At 37.0% G+C, this 20,464-nt stretch overlaps 1 protein-coding gene across 1 annotated transcript in view; it reads left to right on the top strand.

Annotated features, from left to right (window-relative positions):
• Positions 1 to 391: 391 nt before the first annotated feature.
• IMMP2L (inner mitochondrial membrane peptidase subunit 2) overlaps positions 392 to 20,464 on the top strand; it is a 476,967-nt gene continuing 456,894 nt past the window's right edge. The window contains exons 1-3 of the mRNA XM_074162367.1: positions 392 to 446; positions 11,998 to 12,135; positions 18,499 to 18,602. Of these exons, the coding sequence (XP_074018468.1) occupies positions 12,001 to 12,135; positions 18,499 to 18,602 (239 nt within the window). The 5' untranslated portion in view covers positions 392 to 446; positions 11,998 to 12,000. The remainder of the gene's footprint in view (positions 447 to 11,997; positions 12,136 to 18,498; positions 18,603 to 20,464) is intronic.

Raw genomic sequence — 20,464 nt, 5'->3', positions numbered from 1 at the left:
CCGAAGGGAATCATGGCTGCTGCAATCCAACGGCCTCAGGTTTTCGGGGACTCTTCACAAACTGTAAACACAGACGCTTAAAAAAGATCAGCCTGAGCACGTTATTTTTGTGTGAAGGGCCTAGTCAGATACCAGGCAAACCATCCAGGCCCCAGGGCCTGCAGAGCGCTGCACCGAGCAGGCCGCAGCCAAACGCCCGGTGCAACCCCGCAGCCCAGCACTCCTCACCCCGTGCCCGCAGCCCCCCGGCAGGCTCACAGCCCGGCTGCCGCTGCCGCCGCCCCGTGGCCAGCCCTGAGGCCGCCACTCCGGGGGGCTCCCGGCGACCCAGCCCCTGCAGGGCCCGCGGCCGCCTCACGCCGCGCCCAGCGCCGCCGCAACCGTTAAACCCACGTGACAGCGGGCGGAGGCGCCGCCGGTCCGCCCCGCCTTGAAGGGAGGAAGAGGTACGCGGGGAGAGGCGGCGGGAGGCGGGTGGAGCGACGGAAGCCGGGCGGGCTCAGAGCGCGGAGAGCCGGGGCGGGGAGGGGAGTGCGTGGCGGGGCGAGAAAGTGGCGGGAGAAGCAGGGGGGGCAAAGCCTTGTGGTGGACCCGGAAGCGGGGACGGGCCTGAGGAGAGGGGACTGGGGGGGGGATGGGAACGGAACACGCGCCAGGCGCTCGGTGCCGCCCCTCGGTGCCGTTGGGAGGTGGCGGAGCCGAGAGCCGCCTCCTCCGGGCGGGGAAGGAGGGGGCTGTCGGCCGCCAAGGGGACCCCGCCTCCCTGGCGGTCGCAGGGCCTCTCCCCTTAGGGGGGCGGGGCGGGCGGGGCGGGCCTGAGGAGCCGCCCGGTGGGTGAGGAGTGGGCGGGTTCCCTCAGCCGCGTGTCCCCGAGCCGCCACCAAGGCCCTGCTATGCCCCGGAGCTCGGTGCCACTTCTTCGGTGTGGGATTCCTGCCTTGTCCTTTCCTTTAAATTACCCATCGATTGATTCCCGGTGGGGAGGGGTTGGATTAAAAAGAAGTGGCAAAGGGAATGCTGTGAAGCGCTGTTCTTTCTCTAAGAGAGTTGGAGTTGTTCAGCCCGCAGAAGTCTCCAAGGAGACTTTATAGCAGCCTTCCAGTATCTGAAGAGGGCCTACAGATGAAAGAAAGATGGAGAGGGACTTTTTACAAGGGCATGTAGTGATAGGATGGGGGATAACGGCTTCAAACTAAAAAAGGGCAGATGTAGATTAGATATGAGGAAGAAATTCTTTACTGTGAGGGTAGTGTGACAATGGAACAGGTTGCCCAGAGAAGCTGTGGATGCCTCATCCCTGGAAGTGTTCAAGGCCAGGCTGGATGGGGCTTTGAGCAACCTGGTCTAGTGGGAGGTGTCCCTGCCCATGGCAGGGGGTTCAAACTAGATGATCTTCAAGGCCCCTTCCAACCCAAACTATTCTATGATTAAGGGGAGGAAGTCGTGGCCACGCTGCAAGGTAGAAGTGAAACAGAATGAGCAGCTTCTGTTTGTGTAGAACGGAACAGAGGCTTGAACATGACTTTGTGGTTGTGCTCCCCAGTTCACTTGCATTTTGGCTGCAACTGGGACTTGTGTTAAGGTCCGTTCTTGGTCCTGGACTGGATACAAATCTTATTTAACATACTTTCCCGCTTCATTAAATTTCTATCAGATCTTGTATTTGTCCTATGAGGATTACAGTTAATGGCAGTTCTCTAGGATCCTAATGGAGTGGCTTTCCTGTTACCCTACATCCTGGACATCTGGGAGAGAAATTATTATTTCAGTTTATAATGATATATCTTAAAGAGGCTGCTTTTCCATGTCTGGTGCTTGTCCTTCAGTCTGTTCTTAGGTTAATGCTTCTCTGTATAAAGGCCACAATGCTTGTAGGTGAAGAGATTCAGCCAGTTCCTTGATGTGTCTCTGTGGTGTTCTTACCATTTTTAAGGAAAATTAATTTTTTTGGAAGTCAGTGAAAAGCTTAGATAGAAAAACTGCAGCTGAACACCAAGTAGACTCTAACCTTGTAATATCTTTTAATTAGCCAGTATTCCATTGTGATTTTTTTTCATATCATATCATTGCTGTGCCATTGAACTGGAATTAATTGGGTTCATTGAGATACCGAAAAAAGGAGCTAGGTGATTTAGGAAAGCTGCTTCTCGTCTCTGTAGATAACTTTCTTGTACCAGGACATTTTTCTTTTCTTTTTTGTTCCCCAAAAAGCATATATGCACACATACTTGTTCATTGTCCAGTTAGGAAGAAAATAGCAATTAATTGTAAACAGAATATGCTTGGAAGACAAGATCTCTCAGGGATTTTCAGGTTAAATGAAATAATTTCTTTAGACAACTTTAGAATTAGGCTTGGTTTTTCTAATACATAGCTTTGTAACTGAATCCACGTGGATTTTGCAAAAAGTAGCATTTTTAGCAATTGGGAAAGTTCCAGGAATCTTTAATTTATTATACTTTTAAAATTACAAATTTTTCTGTGTAACTTCTATTTGATTACCAAAATAATTTTGCTCCTGAAATTGATGGGAAATAACTGTACACATTGTATAGCAGTGGGTGGTATCCAGATCCTTGAGAATAACATTTGAATTGTGCTGAACAATAATTTTGAGATTCAAATAGGATTTGCAGTCACAGGTGGAATTTTGTGTTGAGATCTCTGTAAGTTAACTGGTGTGCCACAGATCCAACTATTTCTCGAATACCTGGATCCTTATGCTTTGTTTTTAGCTCAACACTGCATTATCATTTTAAAACAATTACTCTGTATTCCACATCATCTGCTCTGCATGATTTTAAGATCCTTCTGGACCAATTAAATTTAGCTGCAGTTCTAAATAGTGGCTAAAACATACATTTTTCTATTAATTGATAAAAAATTTTTGGAGGTTTCTCATCCTTATTGACATCTTGGCAAGAATAAACAAATCCTAGTTCCAATGCATTGGAATTTCTGTTGAAAATAACATAATTTTCACAATTGAAAATGAGTCATTGAAATTCTAGAACGAAGTTCAGTTGAAAAATGTATCCTTTAGGGTTCATATTGTATAAATTATAAAGATTGGACAAGCTGAAACCTGAAAGTTCTAGTTATAAATCTGGAACTAGTATTAGTGAGTGCAGAACGGACATTTGTAGTTTTACAAAAGTGTGGTGATCTTTTGCTTGTTTTTCAACTGAAATTATTTAGTCTTTGAAGATGAGAAATATGAGTCTGTTTCAAAGGAAGAATATAAACTGTAATTACCTGGAATGTACGCAGCAAGACTGGAACTGCTGGAGAAACCAGGTCCTGAGTTGTATAAATAGTGTGTTGCTCTCCCTGTCAAAGGGATTTTGTACTTTTGACTGGTGTGTTCTTAAAGAGTCTTAGATACAAGGTGGAATTGCTCTTTGGATAATCTGTCACTTGCTTTGTGAAAGCTTGCCAGAAATTAATTAATCTGCAAATACTAACATGACTTTTTGCTTTTATAATGTAGCTTTTACTATTAATTTTTCAATAAAATTATTAATTATGTATCCCTCAGAGTATTTGGGTTTAGTTGTTTTGTTTATTTCTTAGACCTGAGAAGTTGATATGGCAGTTGAAGTTGTCACAAATCTCAGACTCAAAATCAATATGGTGGTGAGTGGTTATTACAGAATACACGAGGTGCGCTCGTAGGAAGTCCCACAGTGACCTCTAATGTTCAAGGATAAACCCCGAGTTGTTAAAATGAAGGCAGTTATTTTTTGAAGGCACACAATTTTGCATATTAGTTTGTGCATTTAGTTTATTAATATGCCACAGACAGTAGGTAGTATTTGGTTCAACAGGCTTTACTGCTAATTTTCATGGGAATGTTAAGTTCGTGAGTCAGTTCTAGTTCCCCCGTTTTGAGCAAGTATGCACAAAGCTGCCTTTACAGTAGTTGTGGGAAAACTAGTTATTTTTGTAAAGTACACTAAAAATGGAAAATACCTTTCAAATCTTAAATACATTCTCTCTATTCTTTCCTTTGGAATTATTTATTCATTCAATAAATATTGTCACTTGTTATTCTGTCCTTATATACTCAGTGCATACTTCCATACTTGAAAGATTCATAGCCGAGAAGCTTGTTTCTTATATTTCCTCATTTGATTTTCCATTAGGCTAGAAGAAACTTGCCTGTTCTGTGCTAAACTTACTTGTTCTTAATCCAAATGCAGAAACTTATAGTTTGTTTCTGACAATATTAATGTTTTGAGTTGAATGCTGTTATTCTTAGGCAGCTTATTCAATGTTATATGAATACTTAACATTATATGTTTTGGTTAAAACTGAATATTCCTTTTTTGTTTGTTTGTTTTTGTTGTTCTTTTTGCCCATCTTTGATTCTGGATAACCACAACTAACGTGACAGTTTCATGATACTTGAAAGAATCCAGAGAGTTGACTAGATAAATGTGCAAATTAATCAAAAATCAAAGGTTATGCTATTGTTTACTCTAAATATAATTTACAAATTTAGTGAGTTTGGAAGCAACACCTCATTTATGCAGTCTACTCGAGACCAAAACGTAACACCAGCTGGTAGTTGTTTGTAAAGGGCACTTCAAATCAATTTTTAAAATTAACTTGCTTTGCATGCATTGAATCTTTAAGCGGAAAGGCAACACAGAACTTTCAGTTGCAAGAAGCTGTTATGTTGTTCACTTAAGTGTGTTCCAAAATTGATGTAATTTAGCGCTTTATGTACAATATGTACGAATGATTATTACTTTCCTTGAAGATACAAAAGCATGAGTAAAAACAATTAATGTCTTTTATGTTAGAACATGCGGTACTCTGCCAGTCACCTGTGTGACAGTACTTGAAGACTTTGCAGTACATCTTAAGTTTAAATGCTCTGAAAAGATGTAATTTATAACAATTACTGATGGGTTTTTCTTTGTATTGAAATACACGTAGAAAAGTGATCGTATTGCTGTTCCTCTTCTTGATTGCTTACAAGTGTAAAATGGAATCCTGACTGACTTGTCAGAACTGAGGGGTGCTGATTGCCACTCTGAACTAGTTGTTACTTTAATTGCTGAGAGTAACTTTCATCTACAGTTGCATTTTATTCTGCTTTTGCTTTGTGTTTGAGGACTAAAATGTTTCGTTTGGAACGACAAGATTGTCCATGAGAGTAAAATTCATGTCCTTGAGGCACAAAATGGATTGGTAAGAATAAGCAATATGAATTTCTTTCCAGTTACAACCAACATGAGCATTTGTACATGGGATAGATCCCAGTGATGGGATATTAGCTTAAAAGAAGAATCAGTTCCACATTAAACTGGGTTTTTTTTCCTCAGTAATAATTCTGTGACAGATTAGGTTGCCAATTATTGTGGTTTAAGCTTTTTTGTGTTGATGTGGTTTGTAAACTGAAGTTCATTGTGTTGATCCATTTTTTTCTGCTTCTGGGAACTTCTATGTATGTTATAGCTCCTGAGAAGATTACAAAACTGGATTTTTATTGTTGCTTTTTTGTATTGTATACTGGAAAGCATTCTGCATATTTCATAGTGATGAGAGCTATTACATGGAAATCATAATTGCTTTAATTCAAGGTAGGGCATAAGAAAATGGTATATAATGGAGTTGGGGCCAGCAAAATCTACTACTTTGTATTTGAAACAAGCAAACCGTCTTGGTGTCAAGACAAAATGACTAACCTAGGAGAAACAGAACAGCAGAGCATTACAGAGCATACACGCATAGTCACTGAAAATGCTGATTAGGTCAGGATTTGCTGCTTCAGCAATACAACAGTCATTTCCATGATTTGTGATATTTCCAAACTCACAGTAGAGCGGTGCTCTTTAATGACTGTGTGCCGACGAATACAGTGAGATAAATATGATGGAGGAATACTGTGAGGAAAACCTGTGTGTAGACTATAAATACATTAATGGAATAGAAATTTCATTGCTATGGTGGAGTAATACCAGGGTGGAGTTGTCCTTATTGAAAGATAAATGAGAGCTCCTTCTGGAACTAGACAATATTTTTAAATGAAAACTTAAATGGACTGGTCTATTTTGATTATTTTTAGCTAAAAACTTACATGGACTAATCTGTTTTGATTCTTCTGTGGCAGTCATCACCATCGTATCTGTGTTCATCAGCCTGTACTTGGATAAATTTATAAGAATTAAATGAGCCTATGAAAAAGTCTGCATATTTGAATCCTTACAAAATTTACTGTAATGTAAAAGTTACTGAAATGTACAGCTAAAATAGGACATGGGGGTTAGGCTGCACGGCAATAGTTCTCTCTGGCCTTGCATCATGAAAGACTGTAGAAAAGGCACATGTTAAAACAGATCACATGAATTCTGATCCTGTTCATCACAACTGTTAGACCAGGTATAACCTTGTCGTCAAGTTATACCAGTCTTACTTAAAAGCTTTTGTGCTCAATTTTATATTTCATAAGATGCAGTAGAATTGGGCTCATTCATGTGTTTTGGTATTTTCTGTTATGAAAGTCTTCCTTGTTTTCAAACAAAATATGCCTGAATTCTAGTGTGATGCCATTGATTTATAGAAAAACACATATTGAGATTGGCAGATGGGTTGGTTATTTCAATGGATTATGGAACTCCACGTAGTATAGTTACTAGTTTCTGAACTAGATCAAATAGGTCATTTCAAACTAATGTAGCAGCCTTGGCTGGGTAGTTGTTTTGCATATACATTGTAATTCTCTCCTTCCTGTTCCCTTATGTGCCTTCTTGTAGAAGCACATCAGGGACCATTTTATTTCCTTTGTGGATGACTGCTAATGCCTTGTTTTTACAGCTATTTTTCCAATCATACTTCCGTGGGTAATTTTTAAGTACCTAGATTTGCAAATATATTGTAACCTGGGGCTTTGTGAGTGTTACTTGATGAGTTTCTGCAGGCTGTTTGATAAACAGGGTCTTCTAATGTGCAGGCAAGTGTTAGAAAAAATAAACATTTTATATGTAAAGAGCTATCTAAATAGCATCTCTGCTCCATATGTTGTAGTACCCACGAGAGGCTCATTATAATCCCTGGACCTTTTGTGCACCAGATACTTCAGTCCAGATAATGCTGTGCTCCATCTGCCTTAATCTCTGAGCTGCACAATGTGAAATTCTTAATGCTTTGACCTGCGATATGCTAGCATTTTTGATCTTGGATTTTTCTGGTCCATGTTGCCATTTCAAGCAAGTTTCCAAGGTTGGTGCTTTGAAGTTTGTCAGTTCTACCGAATTATTCTGTGTTTTTTTTTTTTCCTAAACCAAGGACAATTTATAAATGCTGATGCGTATGCATCTCTAAATTATTTTTACTATGGTTTATGTGTTTGATTTTCTTGCACCATCTTTGGTTAAAGAAATGTGATTTGTTGTGATTCGTTGATTTTTACTCAAGGTGTCACTGACTGGGCAGAGATCCAGAAAAATGTGGTAGTGAAATAATTTTTTTCAGCAAAGATGCTTTGCTTGCTCCACTGACATACATTTAAACCTGCTGTATATTTAACTGTCAGCATAAAACAGGCATAGCACTGGATTTCAGTATTTTACTCTGGAAATGTGATGCTCTTAAAAATCTCTAGGTACTTCATATCAGGGAGTTCCACTCAGTATCATTAAACATTGATACTTCACAGAGATCTTATTTTTAGGAAGCGCTTGAACCACCTGTTACTCACGGATGTATTACTTGGATGAATTTACAATTTTTAAGTAGTATATGATTACCATCTTTTTTTTGTTTGTATATTAGGAAATCGTGTTACGTCTTTCAGATTTGTTAGCATATCTTTATATACCTGTGGAATAATCAGCAGCTTGTCCTTAACATTTTTGTTGGCTGTTGCTGCCCAACAGTACTTCAGATTCTATATAATTAGATTTAAAGCTGTTAACACATTAGATATCCGTTCTGGAGGGTATTCTTCCTCAAAAAAAAAAGTTAACCATAATTTAAAGGAGCATTAAAAGTAACTTTGTAACCTCAGATTCTAAGAATAAAGTAGATTAGAGACTTGGAAATACTTAATTTCAACCTTGCTAAAATTTGTAATTCACTTTGAACAATGGACATCAAAATTTTTATATATAAATGACAGGCATATGTGAGATTTATGCATTTTTTTTAATTAACCCATTCATGAATTTGTTATAGAAAAATATAAAAGAAGGGATATATCTCTATAATATAAATGTAAAATAAATGTAGACTAAAAATAGTCTATATTATAAATATTCTCTATAATATAGAGAAAAATGTATCAAATTGAAATACTAGAAAGTTATGGCAAGATTTTCTTTAGTAGTTTTCACAATTTTTTTGAAGTTGAATGTGTTTTCTAAAAAAAATAGTTAAGAGTGCATTGAAGTTACAAAATATAATGTCTAAGAGCAGAATATTATATCCAGGAGTGGTAGCTATCTAATGGTTTCTGTATTTGTAAACAAATACTCCAACCGAAAATTCATTGCTTCTAGAAAAAGTTGTAAGGATCTGTGTGGTGTCTACTTTTTGCTACCCTAAATTCTTTCTTGTGGCTACAGTAAATGCTTGTTGTTACTTTTTTCCCTTCTTTTCTCTTAAGACCACCTAAGCATAAGAAAAGAAAATGCTGCACGTGTTAATCAAACAGTGTTTATCAGTTGAGGATTATCCATTCATGTGTACAGTTACTGGTAGAAGATAATGCTTCAAACCTTTGTTCTGCTGTCTACATTCAAGCTCTTCCCCTGTGGCAAGGCAGGGCAACTTGAAGCCCCTCTAACTGAAAGGCTGATGGGTAACCTTCCGTTTACTGGAGCTGGATCACAGCAACTCTGCATGTGCATATGCTTACCCCATGGTAAACGCTTGTCTGTGGTTTTTGGAGGGGAAAGCTCATGAAATAGACCTGGCAAAAACGTGCACACTGGTCAATGAGATAATGACATGTAGTAACTTCTTACTCATGTTAAAAATGTTTTGTTATACTGAAGGACTTTAAGATTAAGGATGAATTTGTTTTTAAGTATTTTTTCCTCAAACTGCTTAAAATGTGCATGCGTATGTTTACTATCTTTTGGGAAGAAGGGCTTCCCCAATAGAATAATCTACAGGCCTGCTCTGTTTGTGTCCTGGGGAAAAGCTGTCATTTACTGTGGGAGGTGGGGAACCAGAAAACTTCCAGAATGTAGCATGTGATTGGAAGTGAAGGATTCATCTTGGTGTGGATGGAAGATAAAACCAGTGGTTTGATCGGTTACCTAGTAGAGGAAAGAAGGAAAATTCAGGACAAGTAGAGAGGTCCTTCAGCACAACAGCTATTGTTGGCTTTGGTGGTTTTGTAAATTGGTTGCTTGTAGGGGTGCTGGTGGTGTTTTCCCCCTCATCTTTATTCATGCTGTGCATTGTAACACTGCATGTGTCTGAAAACACAAAAGTATGACCTGAACTCTCAGCTTTGTCCACAGCTGCTTAATGTTTCTGGTGTTGCCTTGGCCAAGTGATGTGCTGAGACTGTATCATTTTGTCTTAAACATTTTAACCTGGCTGCTAGATTCTGTGTCACTATTAATTAGCTGGTAGTTCCAGGAGCATATGGTTCGTCTCCAATGCATTGTCTGACCAATTACTTGTCCTCAGACACTAGATTTTTCTGTAGATACTAACATGGGTCTGTTCCAAGAAGTTCATGACAAAACCTGTGAATACTTTTAGTAGAAGGACTGGGGGTCAACAATCATGTGTCATTATTAATGAAAAATAAGTTTGGCTATGAGGAATTTAAGTAAATTTGTCTAATTTCTTGAAAAAAAAAAATACTCCTAAATCCATCATATTATGGTACATCTGTCAGGCAACATCTTTCAGTTCAAAGAGTGGCTGTACATAAAACATGGTGGATACAGTTGTGGGCAAGGTCTTAAAATTGTGTTTTAAGGCTGACATTGCTGTTAGACTGGAGGAGGTCTGAAATGGGCTAGAGCTCATAGCAGAGGAGTAGAATTCCAGCCAGAAAACTCAAGAAGTGAAGGTTGAGGGAAGGGTGTTAAGGTGTATAAAATGGTACAGTTTGTTAAACGGTAGACAAATACCTGATTCTTAGAGTTTCTGGTTTTATGTGGAATAAAAGGTAAATCTGTGTCGATTAAGGCAAGAATCTCTTTTGGTGGATTGGTTCCAATAAGGAGTTTTTAAACGATAAGCTGAAAGTAAAGTATTCTAACATTTGTCTTGAATTGATGAAGTTTTTGTTCAGTCTCACAACCTATTCCAGATTCTTTGTGAAAGCTGTTGATGCAAATTGAAAATGTTTTCATGAAATGTGCAGTAAGAAAATATAATCAAATTGCAACTATTAAGTACATTTAGACACTTTAGTAGTTAAACTTGTGTTATGAGCAAGAGTTACAGATGATGATGAAGTATTTCCCATTTAAAAAAATAAATTTAAAACCTTATGAAGGTGAATGTCAGGAGCAATAGTAAAGATGTTCCTGTCTTTTAGAAGATAGATCTTGTCATTGCAGAGCTATTAGTATCTATAAGGAATTTTAGTGAAGAATATGCTGATGGCTTACATTGTAGTACTGGGTTTCCTCTCTTAAGTGTAAGGAGCTTTATGGAATTAAGTAGCCATATCTGGGACAGAAATACTGCTTTCAGTACTATTTCATTGGAGTGATTTGAATTTGTATTTTGCATACAAATAGTTCCTCACTTCTATATTTCTGAAAATGCAACAAAGAAAATATGATTATATTGTGAAATTTTAAATATTCTGCTTGTAAGAGGATTGAACCAAACTGCATGTACTTATCTTTTCCATTATTTTGGTTGAAAAATAATTCTGTGTTCTTGAATATAATCACTCTGAAGGACTGAAAAGTTGAGGGCTCAGTCTGTTTTCTCCTTCTATTAATGTCGGTTTGAGTTAGGATGTTAAAGAAGGAGCAGAGGCTCTACAAACTGATCTTGTGCGGGGTCTATCAGGGATTCATTAGGTGGAAACAACAGTTCAAATTGGATTTGCCAAAAGGTGAAGGGCAGCATTTTTTATGATGAAACTGCAGTTACGTAAAATAGGCTTGTACCTTTTCATCAGTACCTGAGTACTCAGCTTGCCTTTCAGGGATTAGTAATACGATCGAACAACTTTTCTGTTTCAGTGTACCTTGTAGATGTTTTTCAAGAATGTTTAGTGGTTTGGGGCTAAATAAATAGATGGGAGATAGCATAATAAATGGGGAGTTGGAGTGGAGTAGTCCCACGTGTCATTACTTAGCTGCTCAGTCTGCCAATATGCTTATAACTTTCTGATGTGGTAGTGAATTGTGTGGAGTCATTGTGTTACTTTGTGTCCCTGTGATATACGTGACAATTTGAATTGATTTAATGTACTTGCAGTTACCACAAGTGTGCATTTGTGCACTTCTATATGTGAAAAAATCTCATAAAGAAATGGTAATATGGTGCAAATTGCCAGCTTTTCATTTACATAGTACAATCTGTCTTTGGGGGTCACTAATTAATAATTACCAGTGTATGGAAAGAAAATTATTTACAAAATTTTAGTTGTAAATTCTCAACTGAATGCTCTGTAATTGGTTATTTTGATCTAGTTGTCTGGTTGTATCGGTTTGCTTCTTGCTTAGCTGAATTGTTTTCATTGGGTCACTTTTTATCAAGTACTTCTGCTAGCACAGGATCACAAGAAATGGTCAAATTAGCTAAAGGGTAAATGTCAAGTATCAAGCTCTCTAATGTAGAGTAGACTTAAATTCTGATGAAAACTTCTGTTCTTTTTCATTCTCGTGTGCACATTCTTTTTTTTTTTTTTTTTTTCCCACTGGATATTGGGAGATCCTAACAGATAATATAATTAATTTATTCTTAACTGCTCCTTTTTTCATTGCTACAATGTTGTTACTTAAAATTTGTTTTATAACAACTTTTTTTTTTTTTCCCCATTTTCTTCATATTTTTCAGATTATGGCACAGGCTCAAGGATTGGGGAAGAGATACGTTAAAGCCTTTTTGAAAGGTTTCTTTGTTGCTGTTCCGGTAACGGTGACTTTCCTGGACAGAGTTGCCTGTGTAGCAAGGGTGGAAGGAGCATCAATGCAGGTATTGCCGGAAATATCTTTGGTGTGTCAGGAAATTAAAAAGTGACTGTCCACTGACAATAGCGAGGCATAAAAAAAATCTTTTTCTCAGCTGGTATTAAATGACCACATTGTAGTATGGAATAGTTTAATTTCAACTTTGTTAAACAAATATCTGTATGATGTGAAAAGAAAAGCTTTGGAGAACAAAACTTGCCAAAATTCTGTCTCAGTAAAAGGAAAATATATAGATAAGTAGTGATAAAGATACGGGGTTTTTTTTATATCTTCCTAGTCATTTAGAAATAAAGATTTCTTTTTTGAGCACTACCTTTTGTCTCTTGGGATTGAATTGATAACTCACAAAGAGCCATTATTAGCTCTAGTAGATGTATTATAGTAACTAAGGCAAAACCAGTTCTTGCTGAATTTGCTGTTATTAATGAACAAATATGGCACTATTTCCGTGAAGAATACTGAAAATGGCCTGAACCAAATATTAATACCTATGCTTAGCAGGACATAAAAGCAGTTCACTGTTTTTACTTTGGTTATACTGAGTGTTTATACAGTACAAGTAAATAAATATAAATATGCTGTGTAACATTTAGAAGATAAATAAATATTTATGATAATGAACAGCTACTTTGTTTCCTCTGTTACTAGGACTTGAAAAATGTATGTTGTAATGTAGTTAGCCAATTTTGTATTGTTACTTTGCATTTTAAATTGTGTGCACTGCATATTGCTGTGCATCACCACTCATAGCTGTAATTTATTTTGTTCCAATGTTGCAACATTGCAGTTAGCAGAGACTAAGGATTTGATTCTCAGATGCCCAGCCCTATTTTCTGATTATCTGAGTAAGCTCAGAACCTTGAAGAGAGGTTTCACAACAGTCAAGACCAACTGCTGGGGTTTGAATTGTGCAGCATTAATGCAATCAAAACTTGGGCTAGAACCTGGGCCTGGCTGATTTGTGTTTAATGCTATAGAAAAGTGTGGAGTGGGGAGGAGGGAATAGCAAGGTGGCATTGTGCCTTTTGTGGCCGTCTGTAATCTGGTGTTTAACTTCTGTCAAGTAACCTCAGCTGGTCTGGAAGGCAGCTCTCGCCTCAAAAACAGGGACCAAAGTAAAATCATTGTATTCCAGTAATTCTACAATCTAGGACCAGAAGTTAGGTGTAACATACGGTACCTTTGTCCTTTTCATGAATGTTACTCTGAATATCATTGATGACCAATCAAAGGTAGGATGATCCTAGGGATTACAGTTGCAGAGCTAGAAATTTGCTCTAGAAAGGAGAGGAGTGGGAAATGGGGAAAACCAGTTCCATTATCTTCTTACTAGCTTCCGGCAGTAGAAATTCAAACATAGAGCATCTAGGTAAGTACAAAATCAGACAGACTAATACAACTCTCCCATTTTCCATCTCCCCTTTTTTTGCTTGTATTGTGATTTAGAGCGACATGCAGCATTCAAGATGCAGATGCATCGTGAGTTTTATGTTGTTGCTTTTTTTTTTCTTTTTTTTTCCTGAGGGGTTGGGTTTTTTTAGCATGCCACATTGTCTTTCATTGTTTGATCTTTTCTGTCTCTGGCATAATGTTCTGTTAGACATCAGATTTTGTTTAGATAGTTTTACCTCAGTAGCTGGAAAGAAATTCTCTAGGTTTCCCTACTCCACAAGTCTGTTGAGTCCCTTAGGTCAATCCCTCAGTTTTCTGTTTCCTTTGAAGTCAAAGTCTCAAGTGTTAGAGAGCGCTCTGGTATTGTTCTGGAGTGTTGCTTTTGTACTCACTTGAAGGGCATATAGTTAACTGTGGTTTATCCATGGAAGATTTGAAAAACACTACAGTTATTTGCTCAGATTTATTCAAGCTGACAAAGAAGGATATGCAGTCTTTGTAGTGGCTAGGGAAAGCAATATATATTCACTGAGTGATTAAAATCTAAGCTCTTCCCTTGATGTATCTGTTGACTAAACCTTCCCTCTGTTATTGAAGTATGGGTAGCTTGAAAGATGACATTTCTAATTTTACTGACATCATAGCGTCTGTAAAATCATCTTTCTGGTTTCATTCTGGACTGTAGCACTGAAATAGAAGTTTGTTTTAAACTTTGATGCCTTTGGATATTTTTCAGACAAAAAAAAAAACTTCCTAGTGCTTTTAGTAAGATACTAATTTCCTTGCCAAGATTTATTAGACACCTAACTAAGTCTGACAGGGACATAATTATAAGGAATATGTCCCTCTTTGCACAGTAGCTTGAAGGAATACTGGTCATCACATTGCATTTCCTTCTGTTTACTGCGTTCTCTGAAGAGTGATCTATATTGAAAGTATCTGAAAGCAGTAGGTCTGACGGAGAGCGAAGCTCAGTCAGCATGTACTCATATATCCATCAATCGCGTGCTTCCAATGATATCTTATTGTCTCAATTCGAAGATACCATGGTATGATTCCCAACAATTTGTTTGTAATAGACCTCTAAAATGTCTAGCTGGCTTTGGGTACTCATCATTGTGGCTCCTGCTGAGCCTGAAATTAAAAGTTCTGACAAGAAGCCAGGAATAAATCTGTCTGTGTCATGCTTGTTCTCCCACTCTCATTCTCTCTTTTCCCCCCCTCCCCTTTCTGTTTTTGTTTTGGACCAGCCTTACTGCTGCTTCATAGTTATGGACGATGGTAAGATTTTTTGACACCCCGGCAAGCACACTGAATAAAGGTTCTAATGAAAATACAAATTTTCTGATTTATTCCCAATGAATTAAGACAGACTTCATGCATTTCATTGTCTCAAGCTGATTTTGTGTTTCTACAGTGCTTTCAGCCACCTGTCATTCTTTCACTTGCACTGACTTCAGTGTATATGAGTATTAACTCTAACCTATAGGGAATAACAGTGAACTATCACAGTTTATAATTTTGACATTTTTTAATTGTTTCATTACCTTATTTTTTCTTTCCAAAATTACTGGGTTTTTTAATTCTCACATGAGGTAGTTTTGTTGTTTAGGATTTTACAGATTGATGTGCTTCTCTGGTATTTTGTTAATAGTGAGTTTCAAGTGAGTTGTAATCTGTTTACAACATTGAATGTAAGTGACACAAATAACTGATAATATGATTTCTTAATTGGCTGTGGTGGATTTTTTGTGACTCCTCTTGTAATGCTGGATATATACTTTAAAATGTTATCATATGGACACCTTGATGTCCATTTATGTTTTTTTCTTTTGAGTTTCATTGCTTGTCTGGTATTACAAACTCTTCATACATAATGATGTGGAAAAGTGAACCCCCCATGGATATATAAATTTGTAAATTCATTAAATCAAATGGACTGTTTTCAAGAAATGGAAGATGACAGTGTCTGTGCAACTTTATATGCAAGTTCTGTTACAAACAGTTCAATACAGAGGATTATAGCAAGTAGCCTGACCAGCCATCTCTGATGAAACACACTTGTTTCAGCAGCAAACATTATTGAATGTTCTATTCCATTATGCATAATAGCAGTTGTAATTATTCTGTGGCAGTTTCTCCTAACTTTATTATTAGGATTACTGTACCTAAGCCTGTGAGCTCATGTTCTGTTCCCCAAGCTATAAGCAAATAAGTTGTGACCTTCTGGTATTCACTAGCAGCATAACAACTATCAAGTTAATCATTATTTATAGTAAAAGGGCATGCTTTTACCCTCCTACTTATGGAACCTCATGTCCTGTGAGGCTTCATCATATGGCTGGGGATCTCAATTTGCATGCTTTTAGCATTAGATTAGCTAGTAATTGGAAAGAGTGAATGTTTTGTGACTTCTGCACCACAGTTCTAAATTAAGACCTGTGTGTCTCATTTGTAGCAGGCTATTATGCCAAGAACTTGGGCAAACAAGTTGTAACGCTTCAAGCTAGAGGAAGGAAGAAGCCCCTGGATTATTTTGTTTCTTGTAAAAATAAAGAGCCCTTTTGAGCCTATTTGTTGACTGCTTTTTCAAAAGCTGCATTTTGTTTTGCCAGACCTGAGACCTTACTACTAGTAAAAATGTCATGGGCCATACGTTGCCTCTGAACACACTGCATTAAATTCTCTCTATGTTGGCTTTTTTTTTTTTGGGGGGGGGGGAATCACAATTCATGTTATTTATATTAGAAAATAACTTGCTGAAGGATATAGATGTTTTTTTTTAAATGGAAAAATGTAATTCTTGATGTAAAATGAAAGGGGTCTCCCTCTAGTTTTCCTTACGTTCTACTAAAATAGTATTTTTGTCTGTATTTTGAATATGTCAGGTTGTTCTGTGGAAAAGAAAATAATTCTTCATATTCTCACAAACATAATTCACTGAAATTCTTCATATTCTCACAAACATAATTCTAATGTGTAATGAGTTGGATATCCACTCTGTATGTCAAAAGTACACGAGCAATATGTAGTTAAAAATAGGAAGCAATACGGTATTATATTTTGAGTGCTTTAAGTTAAAAAGATTATGCAATATCTAAATGTATTTAAACTCTAAAGCATTTCCTTTGTTTAAATACAGAAGATGGTAGGTGTCAAGTGGGATAATGCAACTAGGGCAATGCTGTAGCTGCCTGGTATATTTCTCTATAAGATGAAGTTGATACAGATTTAGTTGAGAGGAAAAGTTTGTGAATGCTCATGTAAATCTTTTCTATGTACCAGCTGTGAAATACAGTATCTTTTGGAGCAACGGGTTTAAAATTTCCATTTGTTTTGGCCTTCTCTTTTGGCCCTTTAAGGTAGATCCTTTTGAGTACTAAGCCATTTACTTTGTGAGAATATACCATACATATGATTCCTGCTTTGTAAGATTGGCCTCTTTGCCTTATATTTAGTGTCATTTTTAGTTTGTGGCCCATATGTGCTGCATTTGGTAAAATGTATATGACTTTGAATTGTTTGTGAATTTGTATGTATGTAAATAATTTGTATGTGGAAGAGGCTATGAAGGTGGAAAATCATTCTGGAAAATCCTGATTAAAAAAATAATTATCAAATATCTTCCAGTTAGCTTCTGGTTTTCATTTATCTGGCTCTTGCAATGCATAGACTCCAGTAGATAAAATAGCAGTGACTTAATATATTTCTGGATTAGACTTGGACCATATCTCTGTAGATGTTAAGGTGATCTGCTTTGATCTGCAGACTTACTTGACTAGAAATTTGCCCTTAAAGTCCACAGCTCAAAATGTAACCAGCCTCATTTGCTGTTTAATTAAACATTGTTTCATTACTCCCACCCGAACCTATTTATTCTTTTGATCCTATCATATTCCTTTCTGTTTATGTGAACTACACCTACACAAGACCCCAGCACATTAATTCTTTTTGCACATTGAAACGCTAGTTTTTCACAAATCCCATGTGAAATAGATCTTTATCAACCAGTTTGGTTAGCAAAGAGAAGATGAATGAGGAAACTGTAATAAAGATAAATCAGCACTTTTAAATCACTTTTGAAGTTAAAAATAAATACCAAGTATCCATCCCGCTTTGGGAGCATAGTTTTTAGCCTGGGTTACTCCTACATACTTTCTGTCTAGTAAAAGGAGTATTTGTATTGAGATAACCCTTGCAAAAATCAATGAAGACAGTAGTACTGTGATGGGCTACTAACTTCCTCTGCCCTCTCTGATGGGTTAACTCAGAGCCAGCATTGACCAGGTACCCTGGTTTGGTACCCTGTCACACAAAGGGATTACGTACAGTTCTGTGTACCTCCTAATACTCTGTACTAATTAATTACTTGGTTGTTTTAATATTGAGGTTAGTGAACGGTCTCATTTCACTGTATGGTTCTGTGAGAGTTCATACTTCTTAGTATCCTGTTACGGAAGGCCCACGTTTACTGGCAGAGTTAGTATATGCTGTAGGTGTAGGATTTGATTTTTTCCCTTTGTAAAGGGTGCTGAGATTAGTATTGTTACAAGTTATGTATTTCATTTTTAGTGCATTGTGCTTGTATGAGCAATAAGATGCCTACAGAAAGGTTGCTTTTTCTGGGACTTAGTGTTCTTGGTTCTCCTTTGTTTTTAGTATTAAATGATATGCAGTAAAGGCAATAACTTCTTTTCATCAGGCTTGTCATAAATACGTGTAATTTAATTTGCATGCAGTAGTGCATTGAAAGATGTGAACTACACTTTGTCATGAATGAATGACGTTTAACATGGCATATAATAAAAACCTATATTTCCCAGAATGCAACAGATCATGGGTGGGTACAACAGATTCTTCAGTGGATACATTTTTACTGATTTTAATGGATTGCACCTGTTGATGGAATGAGAGTTAGGTGGAAGATTCATAGAGGAAATGTAGATCGAAAGTTGTTTTTTTCCCACTTTCTCAGCCTTCTTTGAATCCTGGGGGAAGACAAGCATCTGATGTAGTGCTTTTAAACCACTGGAGCATTCGAAATTATGATGTACAACGGGGGGACATTGTGTCATTGGTGTAAGTAATTTTGCATGTATTTCAATATATGTTTATATAAATGTTGAACCATTGGTATTTAATATTTAATGTAGAATACTAAGTATATATATGAACAAGGCACACAAATTTTTAAATAATGCATTATTGTTATTCCTATAATCAGTTTTCAAAACTCAGTTTGAAGAATGCATTACCAAGTTTTTACTTAAAAGAAATGTAAGATATTATGTGATAGATACGGTATATATGTTTACCAAAACTGCCAAGAAAAAAGAGCTGTGAGATAAAGCGAGAAAACAGATAAAATTTTATGTGACTTAATGGCATGTACTTTTTGAGTTGTTTGGCTATGCAGCCATATTTGTGAGAAAAGTAATGTTTCTTTACCAATTAATACTAACTTTTTTTTTTTCTGGAGAAATCTGGCTGCTGAATAAATGTTAAAATAAGATCGCAAGAATACAGCTGTCTCCGTAAAGGACAAATGTAGCAAAAAAAAAAAAAAAATTACAATTATAATGGGGAGGTCTATGTATCCAGCCAAAAGGTGGCAGTGTTTCGCTGTTGAAAATATTCAAGACTAAGAGAGGACAGAACTCCATTTCAGCCTTAATGTAATATAGAAATGAAATGTCAAAGTGTGCGTAACTGACACAATGATATAATACATGCTCATAGTACATGCTTGGATAGTTTAAGGTTTTAGTTTTGTGAGTGAAATGCACAATATGTAGATAATAACAGAGCTGTCTTTGGAAGCTATATTATCTGGCTTCCTTTTGTCGTATATCTCTTCTAATTGTCCCATTTTTTTGCCTACCTCTTCACTATAGTGGTAATTTATATGGCAATTTTCATTACCAGCTCTTAAAGCAAACTCTTACATGTGGTCTACTTTTGTTAGAAACTTAAAAATATACTTTATGGTCTGTTTTATTGTCTGACATGTAAGATTTTCTGTAAATGGTCTAGCTACAAATATGAATTTATTCATGTTTCCAACACCAATTTCAGGTCACTTAATGACTGCTTGTAAAATTTGATTCTGTCTGAGTGTGCATCCCCATGTCCAAGTCATGCTTTGGTGGTAGTTTAAAACAGTGAATGTAACTGATTAGTAATTAATTGACTGAACAGAAGATGAGCATGTTGTCTGATAAGAAAACAGAATGAATAGTTGCATTCTTGTTATACTTCTTGAAGGTTTGTGGTACCATCTGAGTCATCTGCATTGATTGCTTTCACTTTTCTGTATGTTTGGGCATGATAACTAATATTTTAGATGCTGTGGGTTTTTTCATGTGTTTTGAAAAATTTGCCTTGTATTGGTGGAGGTACACGCACGTGGAAGAAGTCACGTTGTATTTATGCACTGTACTGAGGTTTTTCCTAATCTTTGGGGAAGTACAATGAATAATCAGACTAGAGAATTCAGAAAGAACAATACAAAGGAAGTTAAACAATGTAAAAATAATCTATTCAATAGCTTTGATACATAAAATATCCTTCAATATTTTCATATCAACTTTTAAGTTCTTAGGTACTTCATGATATGGGTTTTTTAGAAGCAGCTTTGGCGTACTAGCTTATTGTAAAGTGAAGTTTTTAGTTGTGTTGTAAAGACTTGCAGGATATAGTATCTGAATGTAATTCTATATCCACACGAGTTGTTTGAGGCTTAACTTCTGGTACACGAGGCTTTTATTGTGTAAATGGGTTAGTATTTTTATCATTTTCATTTTGATTGTTTACCTATGAGTTCTATAACTCACCAGTGAATAGTTATCCTCTGTATATGCAATGAGTTTTACTTGGTGGCCCTTAGAGGATTTGGCTGATTTAGGCAAGGCATGAACAGGGAAGGCCAGTCTCCCATCAGC

This window comes from Numenius arquata, chromosome 2, assembly GCF_964106895.1.
Source record: "Numenius arquata chromosome 2, bNumArq3.hap1.1, whole genome shotgun sequence".
Taxonomy (NCBI): Eukaryota; Metazoa; Chordata; class Aves; order Charadriiformes; family Scolopacidae; genus Numenius; species Numenius arquata.
This window is presented reverse-complemented; position numbering and strand designations above follow the sequence as displayed.